The sequence below is a fragment of the Hipposideros armiger genome, unplaced genomic scaffold (genome assembly GCF_001890085.2).
Source record: "Hipposideros armiger isolate ML-2016 unplaced genomic scaffold, ASM189008v1 scaffold_319, whole genome shotgun sequence".
Lineage (NCBI taxonomy): Eukaryota > Metazoa > Chordata > Mammalia > Chiroptera > Hipposideridae > Hipposideros > Hipposideros armiger.
In genome coordinates this window covers 739,906-755,542 of record NW_017731669.1, presented here as the reverse complement: position 1 = coordinate 755,542, position 15,637 = coordinate 739,906, and the positions used below count along the sequence as shown (strand labels likewise).

Genomic DNA, 15,637 nt, shown 5'->3' with positions numbered 1-15,637 from the left:
TCAGACTGGTCCTGTTGAAGGAAGCCAACACTCTCTGGGCTTGAGGGGAGAGTGTAGTCACTACACCTGCCCCTTGATGTGGGATCCCCTATCACAGCCCCAGACCTCATCAAAGGAATATCACAAGTCCTCTCTCTCCTCCATTTTCTTAGCCTTTTCTCTCTCACTATGGGCCAGTTGTCTAACTGGATCTCAGCCACCTTTAAAAATCTGCATCATGGTCTATCAACACTTTTTGGAATTAGATAGTTAACTTCTTAGTGTTTCAGCCAAAACATTAATTCAACATCTTGATACATCAAAAAAAATCTTTCCCAGCAGCCCCCTGGAAGATGCCCTCCTCATGTGTCTCATTGACTAAAACACTATCATACGGCCACCCCTAACTGCAAAGAAGCCTGGTCAAGTCAGAATCTAGGAAAGGGGGATGAGAGTGCTATGCATGGCTCAGAGCCTTCAGATTCATCCCTGGGGCCTGAGCACATTGCTGCCCCCAACAAAATCTGGATTTTGCTTTGGGGAACAGAGAGGCTGGAGGAGGGGCAGAGGTGGGTGATGGAGACTGAGTAGTAAATTTACTGCTATTTGCCACAGTGGTCCTGGTTGATAAGACCCCAACCCTTAGTGGCCAACAATCCTTGGGACATCTGCATGGCCAGTGGTAACAATTCAGAAAGGACAGGCCTTGCTTCAGTCCCTGACTTCTGCTTTGTCTTAGGGGCAGCCTGGTTGGTCAAGAGACCAGAGGCTAGAACAGCTGATGTCAAACCTGGCCAGCCACTTCCTAACCAAGTGCAACTCATCACCTCAGTGTCTCTTGTCTTTCACCTGCATAAAATGGGAATAAGCATCTCACAGAGCTTGCCCCCTTCCTCTCCTGCATTGACTAAGACTTAGTTGCAAGTGGCAGAAATAAACACATACTGGCATAGGGGGGAAAAAAAGGTTATTTATCAAATCATCCAGAGATAGATGGCTGCCAGCACAGCAGGACTAAGGGTCAGACAGCCTCACCAGGCCTCCTGCTCTGCTCTGGGCCCCTGTGCTGGCTTTGTCTCACATGCACTCCTGCACATGGACACTCCCAACTGCCCCAGACTTGGTTCCTTCAGCTCAAAAACTCTTACAAAAAAAGGAGTATCTCTCTGAAGGTAGATCCAAAAAAAAATTCCAGGCTTGATCCTGATTATGGCCCATCCCTGAACTATGTGTGAAGCCCCAGAACAGAGATGAACTGGTGATGTGGGCTGGCTTCAGCTATGTGAACAAGGGGAGGATAAAGTAATTCCCAAGGAAGAAAAGGCAGGATGCTATTGCCAGTAGAGGGGAAGACTGCCAGGCAGGGGCAGGAAAGAGGGAGAGCTGGGCAGGGAGCAGAGAGCACTCCCAGGAAGCAGGAATGAGCCCTGGGCTCTGGGCTCCATCCTGGGACTTTGAGTGATTGTCCACAGGATGGGACACATTGGAGCCAGTATAGTAGAGTGGGGGACAAGAAAGGAGCTTCTGACAAGGACAGATACTCCCTCCAAACTCCTGAAAAGAAGGGACTATAGAAAATTAATGCCAAGACCACTCTGATGAAACCAAAGAAAAGAGATGATGCTGGTGGTGGGAAAACCCTTCCCCACCTCACAGAGAGGACCCTGGGTAATCTAGGTGGGACTGACATAAATGCGAGAAATGCAGTCTTTGACATGTTACTCAACATGGCCTTTATCCTGCTCTGGCCTCTGTTCCTAAATGATGAGAGATGACACTTCCTCCGATGGAGCTGATTCTTAAGGTTAATTGAAAGTGGCCTTTCTTGTGAATCATCCATTGCACTGAATTATTAATACCTGCAGGCATTTACAGGCCTTTAAACACTTGGACTTCCCGCAATGCTCCTTGGGAATGCTTTTACCAACGGAAATATGGCTTCCTTTAGGCCACGGAAAAGAGAAACCATGTCCGCTACTGTTTCCAGACTTCCCAGCTCCCAGAGACCCAGTAAGGAGCAAGATCTGAAAACAGGAAGCAGGGTCAGGGCTGCAGCAGACCAGGCAGTCACTCTGTTATGTGGAGTTGGCTCCAGGCCAGCTTGGTCTCAGAGCCCCCATGGGACAGTGGAAGGAGGGGAGACTGACCACAGTGCCTGTGGCTCTTGGCCTAGTTCATGGTCATCTCCAGAACATAAAGAACCGCAAGAGAGCAGTCACCTGCTCTCATCTTCCCATGGAGAAAGAAAGACTCAAAACTCAGTGGGCTGGCTGGATGTGTAAGGTGCTTCTAGCAACGTGAGTTTGTGCAAGATCCAACAGCTGGTCTCCAGAGCTAGGCTGAAGAGCTCCTGTCAGGCCCCAAAGCCTGAGCCCAGGGAGCACATGATGCATGGATAGAAGCCAGGAGATATCTCATCCTAAGGGCACAAACCCTTTATCCCATTCAGCACAGCCTTGGCCCCAGAAGTTAATATTGGGGATGCTGAGCTGAATAAGACATGGTCTCTCCCTTCATAGAGGTCCTGATCTCCTGGAGAGAGTGAGCTAGGGTGATAGTTACAGGCACAAGGATGGGGGGAGGCATCCAAGTGGGTGAGAATGGGGAAGGGAGCCAGGAAGACATAAGCTGGGGAGGGGGTAGAGGATTGAATCTGAAGATCAGAAAGGATGTTGATACAGTGTTCCAGGTGGGGGATGATGGAGACCTGGGTGGAGTTTTTGCTGGTGATGGAAATGGACAAAGGAAGAAGAGTTGGCAGGACTTGGCTACAGCTTAGACATAGGTGGTAAGGGAAGGGAGCCAGGGAAGATGATGGGGGCCCTGGAAAGGCACAGCATGAGGCTAGAGGGGGATAGGCAGCTCTGGGTCTAGTGCTTACTGACTGGCCATAAATTTCCATTTTCCAGGAGCACCCGCTACCTCACACCACACCCAGAACAGCTGAGTGCAGCTCAGGCCCAGTTGCAGAGGTGGCTGGTTGTGGATAGTGTCATGGCCTGTCAGGAGCAGCCACGCCAGCAGGACAGCTGGGAGCTGGGTGGTCATGACAGCTGAAGGGCTACCATGCAGGGGGCACGTGGACCCTGCTACCTGCTTGGTCCCAGTCTTGGGGTGCACTGAGAACTCCAGGCAGCAGGAGGAGGGAGAATGTAAACCATCCCTCCTGGAGGGCTGTATGGACACTGTGGTCAGCACAATAATGGCTCCAAAGACATATATGTTCTAATTCCTGGAACCTGTAAATATGTTACCTTACATGGTAAAATGGACTTTGCAGATGTGATTAAGTTAAGGATCTTGAGATGGGGAGATTATCCTGGATTATCTGAGTTGCCCCCATATAATCACAAAAATCCTTATAAGAGGGAGTCAGAGAGATTAGAAAATGCTGCTGCATTTGATAATGAAGGAAGGGTCTACTTGCAAACAGCTCCTAGAAGGTGGTAAAGGCAACGAAGTGGATTTTCCCACAGCCTCCGGAAGGAGTGCAGCCCTGAAGACCCATTTTACTCTTCAGCCCTCAAAAACTGTAAGATAATAAATTTGCATTTTTAACCACAAATTTGTGGTGATTTGTTACAGCAGCAACAAGAAACTAATACAGACATCCTGCTCATACCTGAGGGGGAAAATTGGGAGGTTTTTCGGGGACCCAGGCCCCATTTCCTGATATACCACCACCATTGCCAGCCCAGAGGAAACAGTGGTCACGGCCCCAGGTTCTCTAGACCCTCCAGCCAATATGACTGAGGGCAGGTTTGCAGGAGGAGAAAGGCGTGTGGGGGAAATGCCCTGCCCACTATGGGTCCCTAGCAGGGTGCGGGAATGGAGCAGAGGGAGAGGTGAGAAGTAAAGAGGTGCAGGTTGGGCCTTCTCACCACCTCACACCCATCCAGAGCTGGGAAAGAAAGAGAATAGCCATGCTTCCTCTGCACATAGGGAAGCCCAAAGCTCCCAGCCCCCGCGCCTGTGTGAAGGGACCCCAGTTCACAACCCACCCCTCCGCAGGTCATCCAGCGTTTAGGCTGGGCGGAACCTCAGGCACACTGAGGGTCTGGGCTGCTCTCCATCGTGTCCACCCCACCTCCTCCATCTGATGAGAGGCACAGGTACCACAGGGAGCGGGGCCCAGGCTGCCCCCCTACCACCCACATATTTCTTTCGTCCCCACTTACAGACATCTGAAGGTCTCAGACGATCCCACAAGAGTCTTCTGCAGGGAAGCTGTGCTGGCGCCGCAAGCGTGCACATCCCCCGATAGGGCGCTCGCAGAACGGGAGCAGGCACAGGACCGGGAGGCCCCTTGCCCGAGCCTCTCTGTCAAGGTTGTGTCCGCCAGCCTGGACCGGCGCGACCCCTGTGGTCTAGTAATAATCACTATAATAATAAGGGCTGTGGGTGCGGAGGGGCCCCAGGCGACGCCACCCTCGGTCAGATACTCACCATAATAGGGCTGGTTGGGCCAGTCACCGTTCTTAGTGTCTCTTACATTTATTAACCCTAGAGGGAGTACTATGATTAGCGCAGTTGAGGAAAGTGAGCCCAGAGTGCTGAAGTACATTGTCCCAAATGGCACAGCCGGTGGCGTGTGGGGAGCCAGAGTTGAAACCCAGGTGGTAGGGCTGCAGGATCTACGTTCTCCAGGCCTTGTTATTCTGTCTACTGAGACCGCGAACCAGGACATTTTGGCGCCGCACCATTAGCCCTGGCGGGCAGGCGGGCAGCATGGAGCCCGGGATAGGGCTCCCGAACTACGCCCTGGGTCCCCGAAGGCCCCCTGAAGCAGGGGTCGCAGCGGGTCCGGAACCACGCAGCCGAGGAGCTGCAGCAAGTGAGACGGAACTCCAGACGGGCACGTGCCCAAGCCACCAGGTGTAACGGGCCAGGTAGCCCTCTATCAGACGCTGGAGGAGGCTTCGGCTCTGTTCTCCCGGAGGGGGTGGCCCTCGCACCGCACCCCGCCGACAGCCGTAGGGAGCTCCCAGCGTCCGCCCCACTCAGAACCCTGCAGTTTCCGGGAGCTCTCGGTTGGCTCCGCGCCCTTCCTCTGCCACAGCCAAAGCCAGGGCCAGTCAGGGGCGGAGCTGAAGCCTCCAGCCGCTGGGTCCCTGTCCCCACGGTCCACCGCTTCAGGGCCAGAACGCGACGAGGGACAGCTCTCGCGCCCGCGCCGGCCTACGGCCCCTCGCCCGGCTTTAACACCCTGCCCCGCGGCAGCCGCGGTAGGCAAGGAGGCCCGCAAGACAGAGCCCCAAGCCGCGCCCCGACGGCCGGCCGAAGCAGCCCCATGGTCGGTGAGTACCCTCGCCTCCCTGCCCTCTTGGCCACTTTCTCCTCCCCGCCGGCTCGCGCTGGGGCGTAGCCCCTGCCCTACCCCAGGTTCCTAGCGGGGTGTACTAAACAATGAAGCCGTCTTCTCGCAAACAGTTGCTGGTCAGGAGGTGTGAGGGTCTCGCCTTCTGACCACCCGACCCGGTCCTGAGCCCAGAGCCCAGAGCCCGGAGCCCGCAATTCCCGCGCCCGCACGTTACCCAAAGGAGTCCCCTTCTTTGCCCAGCTGGGGCAGCGAGTGGGCGCCTGGGGCCCAGCATCCGACTGCCCTCAGAGGGCGTCCGGTGACGCCTCCCAGATCGCTGCAAATGTGGAGTTTAAGTGCCAGCAGCAAAGGGTCCGTCGCTCTCGTTTCTCACACCTGTTGCCCCCATCCTCCTCCACACCTCTCCAGCGCCCACCGACTCCCAACTCCTATAAGTGGGCTCACCATGATAGAGGGTTGAGGGAAGGAGCTGGTTTTACAGAAAGTTACCGAATTCAAACATGAGTCCAGCCTCAGCAGGTTCCAGAATCCCAAAGGATAGGGTTCTGAATGACACCCAGGGCATCACCCCTTCCTGGGTTTTCCTTAAGTGCATGGTGCTCATACCCAGCTCACCCTCAAGCCTGAACAGAAGCCCAGGGAAAATGGAGGTTCTGGTAAGAGAAGGCTTTATTTCTACTCATAGGCACAAGGAAGTGGCTCTTTTCAGCCAGAACCTCAGGTCCAGGGCCAAGTACTTTCCAAAGGAAACCAGAAGGTGCCGCCCAGGGCACTAGGACCCCAAGGGAAATGGCTTTTCCACTGAGACCCAGCAGAGCCTAGCTAGCAGCCCCCCTCAACAGACCCAGGAAGCCTGCTTCTGTCTCACTCCTAGGGTCCAAATCAGTGGGTGGGGTTGCTGCCAAAATTCTGCCCACAGCAGGCCAGTGGTGTGAAGAGGGTTGGCTTTCCCTGGCATCACAGTCCTGGTGGTCTCCACCCCCAGAGCAGGTGGCCCTGGTGATTGGGGGTATCGCTGGGGGGCTGCTGCTGCTGCTGTTGATCGGGGTCAGCTGCTGCCTCTGGAAGAGGCTTTGTGCCAAGTTCACCTATGAGGAGCTGCCCGGGACCACCACTGCCTCCAGCCCACAGAGGGACAAGCTCTGCCAACTGCCTGCCAGGACCCAGACAAGCAGGTGAAGAAGGATGTGGGGCCCAGCGAGCCCCAGGCCCTGCTTAGGGCCCTCCCTGTGGCGTTTCCCTTGAAGTGGGGTGGGCAGGAAAGGTGTGTTTACAGAGTACAACCTCTGTGCTGTTGCCATGCTGGGAGCTATGACAAGGAAACCCCAGAATCCTTGTCACAGCCATGAGACAGGCATTATGAAGCCCATTGTCCAGCTGAGGAAACTGAGGCTCATGGACATAAGTAGTAAGTGGGAGAACAGGCACTCAAACCCAGGCAGGCTGGCTCCAGAGGCTGTGTTCCTTCAACTCGCCACTGCAGTGGGCAGGCAGGTGTTGGCTCTGGTTGTGTGAGTTGGGGGGGGGGAGGGAAAGAGGTGCAGGGGGTTAGTGTGGGGCCAGAAAATGGTACTCTTGCCTCCTCCTGGCTCCCACGGGTTTTTCTTCCTCCAGCGCCTGGCACTCAACCAATCTGGGCTGAGTGGTCTGAGGCTGCATGATTCACTTGCCACCTCTGTGTTGTCTCCCTGCCTCTGGACAGGCCACCAGGTGTGCCATTTGTGGTGCCCCCTTCCTTCCAAAGCCGAGACTGGGTGCCCCTGCACCGCAGAGAGTGGGCCCAGGTGCCACAGCGCCCCTGCCTAGCCCCGGAGCGCCTGCCCCACACCGCTGGCAGCAACCTTGGTGAGTGTGCCCGTGAGGGCCTGCCCAGCGGTCAGGGTCTGTTTAGGCCAGGGCAGACCCATCTGCTTTCGCAGTCCTGGCTGCAGAACACAACCTGGATGGGCCCAGCGATGCCAGAACCGGCCAGTGCCCCTCTTTCCAGGTACTTTGGCTTACCAAGTGCCTGCTGCGCCCCAGCCCAGGCCAGATATGGCCTCATGTGCCATTTTGGAGTTAGACTTCACCACGCATCTGTGGAGAGAGGGACTATCACCCCATTTGATACATTCATAAACTGAGGCTCAGAAGGTTAACCATGCCTTGCCCAAGGTCACAGAGGAAGTAAGCAACAGATCTGAAGAATGGAGCCCTGGTGTTTCCAGGTGTAGAACCTGTGCTGGGTCCTGTTCCAGGATGATGAAGGGCTGATCCACAGGGCAGAATGGCAGGAGGTGGGCACACAGCTTTCTGTCCACCTATTTATTCTGAAGGCCTCCAAAGAGACCTTCCCGGGAACCACCCAGTCATCAGCTCTGCCCTTCTAATTTGAAGAGGAAGAAAAGAGGCAACATTTTATCACTGAGACATCCTCTGAACGCCACAGAAAGGGGCCAGGCTAGGTGCTGGGTGCTGTGACACCCTCCCTCCCCCCAAGTAGTCCCTGACCTCTGGGGATGGGGGTTGGTTCCAGGGTACAGGAGCTGAGTGAACACTGTGGCCTCTGCTAGGGGCCCCAGGGAGGAGCAAGCCTGGGTGTACAATGCCTTAGTGCTGAGAAGGCCTCTTAGAGGAACTGCACTAGAGAGGGGTTGTGTTTAGTCTGGAGACGAGAGTGGGGTGAATGTGGTCAGGAGAGGCCTAATCGAAGCTCAGCTAAGAAGGGATGGGCCAGAAGGGGGTGGTGAAGCCCAGAGCTTGCTGTCCCCAGGCCTCTGCCTTCCTGGGCCTTCCAGACCTCCCAGCTCCTGTGCTGTAGGAGATGTGCGCATGGTGGGAACCATCAACCCAGAGCTGTACAAGCTCCCAGAGGACAACAGTGAGACCAACTTCCCTGAGGGCTGCTTGGGGCGGCTGTGGTTCTCCGTGGAATACCAGCAGGAGGCCGAGCGGTTTCTGGTGGGCCTGATCAAGGCACAGCGGCTACAAGCCCCCTCAGAGATCTGCAGCCCCCTGGTGAAGCTCCACCTGCTTCCAGATGAGCGGCGCTTCCTCCAGTCGAAGATCAAACGCAAAACCACCAACCCACAGTTTGACGAGCACTTCGTCTTCCAGGTATGACCTCTGGAGCAAGCAGCATCTGGGAAGGAGCAGGCATTTTGCCCAAGAGCCCCAGCCTCCTGTGCTAGCCAGGACCCTGCAGCCCCAGAAGCCCATGGCACAGGCTCTGGTTTACCCCGCCTGCCAGGTTAGGGTCTATCAGAGCCCTGAACTCCAATGGCAGGGGCAAGGGAGAGACTTGAAGGGTGAGGGGGCAGAGGGTGGGCTCCTCCAATCCAGGCAGCCTGTAGCAGAGAAAAAGAAGACGCATTATTGAAGCACCTACTGGATGCCAGGTCCCGGCCCATGAGGTGTAGAGGAAGCACCCCAAAGCCCTGTAGCACTGTGGGGTTTTTAACAAGGTTATCCCACAGGGTGAGACCCCCAGGCCTCTGGGAGTGGGGTCAGGAACTCACCTATCCTGTCAGAAGCTGGTGCAGGACCCGATAGCCATCCTGGGCAGGTAGTACCTTTGCTGCATGGTGGTGGGCCAGCTGGCACAGGGTCTGGAGGCACAGATGCTATCGGGGCACTGAGCCAAGCTCACAGTGGCCTGGGAACCTGAGCAGGTGACTGGGGGCCCTTATGAGAAACCAACCATCAAGAGCTGCCGAGAGGCCCTGGGCAAACATTTTTAAGAGCTGGGCAGCGGGTGATCTGACAAAGGAAGGTGAGACAGTCGGCATCCAGGAAGCGTATGATTGCAGAGGCCAGAGCCCTGATTCTTGCCTTCTTCCGGGGCTGAGAGCTGAGAAGAGAGGTGGCATGGGGCCCAGATCCCGGCCATCCTGCTGGGGCCAAGGCTGTGAGAATTCACAGGTGAACCTGCTCTTGTTGAGACATCAAGACCCACATTGTGCAGGCTGGCTGACCAGCATGCCACATGTCATGCTCACATATTTATTTTTCTTCTCTCATTTTCTTTACTTCACTGTCCTATCCCTGCCTTAACTTGATCCTGGCCTCTCTGTGCTTTAAGAGGGAAGGGAAAGGAGAAGAGGAAAAGAAGAAATAAATATTAATTGACCATCTGCCATAGGTCACACACTGTGATTGTGATTTTACAACCCAGAAAGTAAGAACAATTGCCCCATTTCACAGCTGAGGAGACTGAGCCTCGAGGAGAGGGGAGTTGGGGTGCACAACTCAGATAGCAGAGACGAGCCAATTCCCTGGGCTCCAGCACGGGATCTCTCACACCTCCATGTGCAGGCATATCAGTGGACAGTCCTGAGAAGCAGTAGATTCAACTTCATGGGTCTGGAGTGGGGCCCAAGGTCTTGAATTTCTAACAAGGATTCTGCTGATCCTCAGACCGCAGTCTGCATGTCAAGGCTTTGGGACACAGTCCCACCTCCCGGGGGTACTGGCCCCGCTGCTGCGAAGGGTCCTCAATGATGCCTGGATTCGGGGTGTGCAGGTCCCTGGCTGAGACACCCCTCACCAAAAGCTCCTATGTCCAGAACAATGTCCCACACTATCCTATCTCTTGTCCCCACACCTGACCCCAGTCCAACCCTCATCTCCCACAGGTGTCCAGCAAAAGCATCAGTCAGATGGTGCTGAGGTTCTCGGTGTACCACGTGGACAGGCAAAGGAAGCATCAGCTCCTGGGCCAGGTGTTCTTCCCCTTGAAGAACGAGGCCATGGCAGGTGACTGCCGGCGCATTATCTGGAGAGACCTGGAGCCTGAGAGCCTGGAGGTAAAGGTCAAGGTCACCAGACAAATGCCACTGAGAGTCAGACTACCGTGAGCAGTCAGCAGGTGTAGCCCAGCACATGCTGGCCAGCATCAGCCCTCAGCATACTGCCCACCACCCCTATGTGTGACTCAGGATGGTGGGCCTGGGTGGAGCTGCGTGGGGTGAAGGGAGGGGACATGGAATCACGTGTAGGCAAGGAGGGGCCACCTGAGGTTCTTTTGCCCTGGAGGTCAGATTGCCTGGAGCAACTTGAAAAATCCGTGTTTGGATCCCCGTCCAGATCAGACAGCTGTGAAAGGCAACACCCCAGATGAACCTCAAGGGAATATTTACCTGCCTTCCCCCAACCCCCATGGAAAAACCTGTGGCTCAGAATAGGCTTTGGAATTCCCCAGATCTGGGTTTGAATCCCCAACTCTGGTCCTCACCACTGTGTGATCTTCAGCAGTTCCCTTCAACTCTCCAGATCTTAGTTTTCCCATCTATAAAACGGCAGGTGGGTGTAAAGGAGGGAATGTGGGTGTGTCATGCAGTGACCCGTGCCTGACTGCCGGGAGGAAGGAGGAAGACACTGTTAGTGTGACATGGCGCCTTCCTCTCGGCCTCTCCAGCCTCCCTCGGAGTTTGGCGACCTCCAGTTCTGCCTCAGCTACAATGACTGCCTGAGCCGGCTGACAGTAGTCGTGCTGCGAGCCAAGGGCCTCCGGCTGCAGGAGGACAGGAGTTTTGTCAGTAAGCTTTCTTCCTGGGCCAGGGCCAGCCCTGTGAGCTTGGGGCCTAGAGCTGGAGTCTGGCCCCACACTTGGCCGTCCAGTTTCTGCCTGCACACTGCCCATGACAGCGCTGTAATCTGAGCCATGCCCTTCCTCTATAGACACAGTGGTATGGGAAACCACTTCCTTATGTGGAATCCAAGGCTGCATTCCCCTGACCTCCAGCAAGACTTCCAAGGCCCCTGAGACCAAGTCAGCCCCTCCCAAGGCAGCATCTGGGCTCCTTGAACTGTGCTGCCCACCTCCAGCCCTGCCCTTCTGTGGAGGGGTCCAGTTCCTCCAGGAGAGGCCTGAGCCTCCCGGCCCCCAGGGAGGGCTCCCCTGCACACGGCCATGACACTCTGCTGGAAGAAGAGGCACCCCCAGGCGGCAGGCCACGTCGTGCTCTGCTTCCTCCAGCCTCCTAGGACCCAGCCGCTGGAGGAGCAGAGGCCCGGCACTAGCTCACCCCATGTGTCCCGCCCCTATGTGGGCCCCCAGCAAGGTGGTGGTTGTCGGCCACCTGTGTGTCTCTGCATCTGAGCCACCATAAGCAAGCTGGCATTCAACCTTCCACTGCAGATCCAAAACCCATCTAAACTCCACCCCCCAAAACTTGGCCTTCTGAAGGAGAAAGTGTATAAAAGGGTCAGGGGGCCAGAGCACCCAGCAGGCAGGACGCCACCCCAACCCTGTCCCCATGGGAAGGGATAATAGGTGTGTGGTGCCAGGCTCTGGTAAACAAGGGCTAGCCGAGCTGTGGGTAGTTCAGGAAGCGGAGAGGAAGAGGAAGGCCCCTTGAGTGTTTGCTCGGCCCTAAGGTGGTCCGCTAATCAACCCGGTTTACTCATACAATGCCCTCTGGCTGCAGCGCTGTGAGTAATGGGGTCCTGACGCCCAGGTGGGCATGTGACCCCCAGCCACACCTCCCACTGCCTGCCTCGCCCGGCCCACATTCTACGCTTGCCCCTCAGGTGTGTTTGTCAAAGTGTCCCTGATGAACCACAACAAGTTTGTCAAGTGCAAGAGGACTTCGGCTGTGCTGGGCTCTGCCAACCCTGTGTACAGCGAGACCTTCAGCTTCAAGGCCGAGCCCACCGAGCTGGACACTGCCAGCCTCTGCCTGACAGTGCTGCAGAGCATCGAAGGGGACAGTAAGGCTGCTCCCCCACCAGCAGGCTGGGAGGGCAACAGGCAAAGGAGGGGCTGCTGAGCACTCAGGCAGTATGGACACAAAGGGAGCTGGATAGTTTCTGTTCTCTGCCTCAAGAAACTAGCACTCAGAGAGGCTGAGACACTTGCCCAAGGACACAGAGCTTGTTAGTGAGAGAGCTGGAATTCACATCAGCTTTATTCCAGTTTGACTTTCTGTGGCACCCTAGAAAGAGGATAGCCTCTGCCACCCACTCCAGATAAGCCTTTAGGTCCTGGGTAAGGTGCAGGGTGAATGACAGGGTGGAGTTATCCCAGCCAGCTCTCCCACACTGCCCCATAACCCAGTGTCCACTGTCACTGTCTGGAGAAGCAGAGCCGGCTGTCTCATGGGCCAGAGCTTAAGACTGTTCTCCATTGTGACAGGTGGTGGGTAAAAATTGTGTTGAATGTTCCCCTTGAATGTATAAGTGGGCTGATGGAAGAAGGCCTTTTTCTAGAGAGGCCCCTTCCTCCCTCAGCTTTCTGACATGAGGCAGGCTTAAGATGGCCCACCAGGAGGGTGGGGGCAGAGTGGGTACCCCCAAAAGACAGGATGTCCACCTGGGCTTCCTTCCCTGCCATCTCCAGCTCCAGAACAAAGCCAGGACCTGTTTGGGGGCTGTTAGCTCTGTGTTTAAAGAGGGAGGGGGCTGGCTACTTCCTTGGAGGGCAGGAGTGAATAAGAGAGAGAGAGAGAGAGAGAGAGAGAGAGAGAGAGAGAGAGAGAGAGAGAGAGAGAGAGATTTAGGAGGCATTCCTGAGGTGACGTGGCTTCTGTGAATCTTTGCAGAGAATAACAGTGCTTTCTGTCCCCTGCAGAGAGCCACCAGCTGGGCCGGGTGGTGGTGGGCCCCTACATGTACGCCCGCGGCAAAGAACTAGAGCACTGGAACGAGATGCTCGGCAAGCCCAAGGAGCTGGTGAAGCGCTGGCATGCCCTTTGCCACACCACCGAGTCCTGACTCGGGGCAGGGACCTCGGTCGGCCTCAGGAGCCCACTCTCTCACCACCATGTGTGACAGCCATAGGTCTGAATGCTTCGACCAGAATCTCATTGGGCTGCTAGGCCAGCCAGCCCATGCCAGGGGGACATGAGTGCAGATGTATAGGAGAGCAGAGCGGACAAGAGAGCCCTGGCCTGGGTCAGCGGTGCGGCCACTCACCAGGCTGAGAGACCCTCCCAACTCACTCTTTCTTCACCCATGGGGCTGCCTAGGCTTGGAATCCTGGCTCCTGGTCAGCACAGTCGCAATTTACGTGGCAATCAGAAGTAGTCTGTTTAGCGATAGTATGGCTGTGTGTGCAGAATAGAAGTGCAGGGGAAACTCAGGTTTCACCAGCTTAGAAAACTGATGATGTGTTGATGCTAAAGCTGCAGGTTTTTGTCTTTGGTTTCTCTGCCTTCTCCCTAGCAGAGAAAACAAACTGCCCTGGGGGACATAAGGGGAGGAGGGAACCCCCAAGCACTTATTTCTGTTGGTCCACAATAAACAGCACAGTCCGAGAATGGGGTTCCATGTGTAGGTGTGGGGCAGCCCCAGGGTGTCTGCGCCACATGGCGTTCCCACAGCCCAGGACAGAAAGCTCCCAGGGATGGGGACTCACTGGCTTCAGGGCCTGTGGGAGAATACTGTGAGCAGCCTCCCCAGGCACGGAGTGGCAGACAGGTTCTGGGCATCAGCTCTCTGTGCCAGCTTAGGAGGGCACATCTGTGCATTAGGTCTCTCCCTGGGCTATGTCATATCCTGCCCCCACACCATGCCAAGTCTCGCCCACAGCCTGCCCTCCCAGAGTCCAACGCCTCACACCTCTGGTCTCACAGGTACTCTGCTGCTGGTTCCTGTGGTCTCCCTGGTTCGTGACTTTCTGCTCCTAGGGCACTCACTTTAGGCAGAAAATGATGAAAATACAGAGCCAAAATGTAGCCCATGCAGCTGAGAGCTTTGCCTGTAAACCTAGCAGTTCCATTATGATTATTGTGCTGTGGTAGGCGTTGGTGTAAAATTCATTAAGATGGAAGTTCCCACAAACCATGGTTATCAACCCCTGTGAAGTTGTACTCAAGGTAATAAGCAGGCATCACATTTGTTGCTGTTACTTAACACCCAGTTTGTATTTTCACCCTAATGCTATTGAACTTGCAGCATCAACACATTGTTATTTTATAACTAAAACAAACCTTTAAACCAGCGTCATCTCTTTTTTTATGCAGTGAAGCAACTTCAGCAAAAGAAAGTAGTGAACCTTATACTCAGCTTCTGCCTCTTTCACTTGACTTCCAGTCTTAGTCCAGGCACAAATACAAGCTTTCTCCAGCAGTGTTCCATACAGACAGAATATCTTGTCATTGCTTTCTCTCAACTTATTTCACGGGCACATTTTCAATGTAGTCCACACTCCAGCCATTTTTAATTAGTGTTATAGCTCACACATAACAGGAGTTCTCTCTATATACATTTTTTTATTTTATTGGGGGACAGTGTGTTTTTCCAGGACCCATCAGCTCCAAGTCAAATAGTTGTTTCAATCTAGTTGTAGAGGACGCAGCTCAGTGGCCCATGTGGGGATCAAACCAGCAACCTTGGTGTTATGAGCACTATGCTCTAACCAACTGAGCTAACCGACCGCCCCTCTATATGTTTTTATAGCAGGTTACCTAGGGTCCTGATACAGTAAATGCCAACCACCGCCACATTTCAAGGTGAGACGCATGCCTTTCCAGGGCCACTTGGAAAAGCTGGAAAGCATCCCTTTTACAGGACAGAGTGGACTGGTGTGTCCAACTCACAGCTGAAAAAGCTCAATGGCAAGAGACTGGCAGCCTGTCTGCTCTAATGGGGAGGAAGGTGGGGGTGCTGTGTTAGGGTGGCCCCTGTCTACAAACAAGGTCAGGCCAAAACGTACAAAAGTGCTTCCTGTGGGACTTCCGGTAAGATGGCAGAATAGACAGACGCTGTGCCAACTGCCTCCCAGGATCACACCAAAATTACAAATAATTTCTAAAATATTCAACCTTGGAAGTCCCCTGAACACTAGATGAACAGAACCTCTAAACGAAGGACTTAAAGAGGATGTCACGTCAAATCTGGTAGGAAGGGTGGAGACAAGAGAGGGCGAACCCCGTAAGGGACACCTCAGTGGAGGGGAGGCTTCTCTGGTTTGGGGAGAGACCCTCCGGCCCCACACCGCGCTCACCAGCCCAGAGTTACTTTCCCAGGAAGAGGAGTTCTACGATAGCTGGAAGTAGAAATTAGTGAGGACTCTCTTTGCTCAACCCAGTGAGGCTGAGGGCAGCTGGAGAACCAGTGGAGCTGGCACATGGACTCGCTCACGGGTGAGCACTCACCTGGTCCTTGGTGGAGGGAGTAGCTGTGTGAGCGGGGCCCAGGAGCCTGCAGGAAAGGACTAAACTGAGCGCCTTTGGTGCGGGAGCTAGAGGTTTTGGGACCATTGTTCCCCTGGTGTGGAGCTTACACACAAGTAGTGTACAGGAGGTTGCCATTTTTTCAGAGCTGGGCCCTTCCACAGAGGTTCAGGTCCAGGACCGCATTGGTCTGGTGGAATTGATGCAGGACTGCGAGTGTGCATGTGCGCGCATGTGGCCTTGG

At 55.0% G+C, this 15,637-nt stretch overlaps 1 protein-coding gene across 1 annotated transcript; it reads left to right on the top strand.

Moving 5' to 3' along the window:
* Positions 1-4,831: 4,831 nt before the first annotated feature.
* Positions 4,832-14,509, top strand: SYT15B (synaptotagmin 15B). Its single transcript, XM_019660464.1, has 8 exons — positions 4,832-5,276; positions 6,285-6,474; positions 7,002-7,144; positions 8,100-8,395; positions 9,913-10,083; positions 10,695-10,815; positions 11,810-11,989; positions 12,849-14,509. Exons 1-8 carry the CDS (start codon positions 5,270-5,272, stop codon positions 12,989-12,991), a joined length of 1,251 nt encoding a protein of 416 aa, XP_019516009.1. The 5' UTR covers positions 4,832-5,269; the 3' UTR covers positions 12,992-14,509.
* The last annotated feature ends 1,128 nt before the right edge of the window (positions 14,510-15,637 follow it).

Bases quoted from the DNA above. Each gene is read 5' to 3' on its own strand.
- SYT15B (XM_019660464.1), top strand. The intron at 7,145-8,099 runs GTGAGTGTGCCC...CCTGTGCTGTAG, and splicing joins CACCGCTGGCAGCAACCTTG to GAGATGTGCGCATGGTGGGA. The intron at 8,396-9,912 runs GTATGACCTCTG...CATCTCCCACAG, and splicing joins ACGAGCACTTCGTCTTCCAG to GTGTCCAGCAAAAGCATCAG.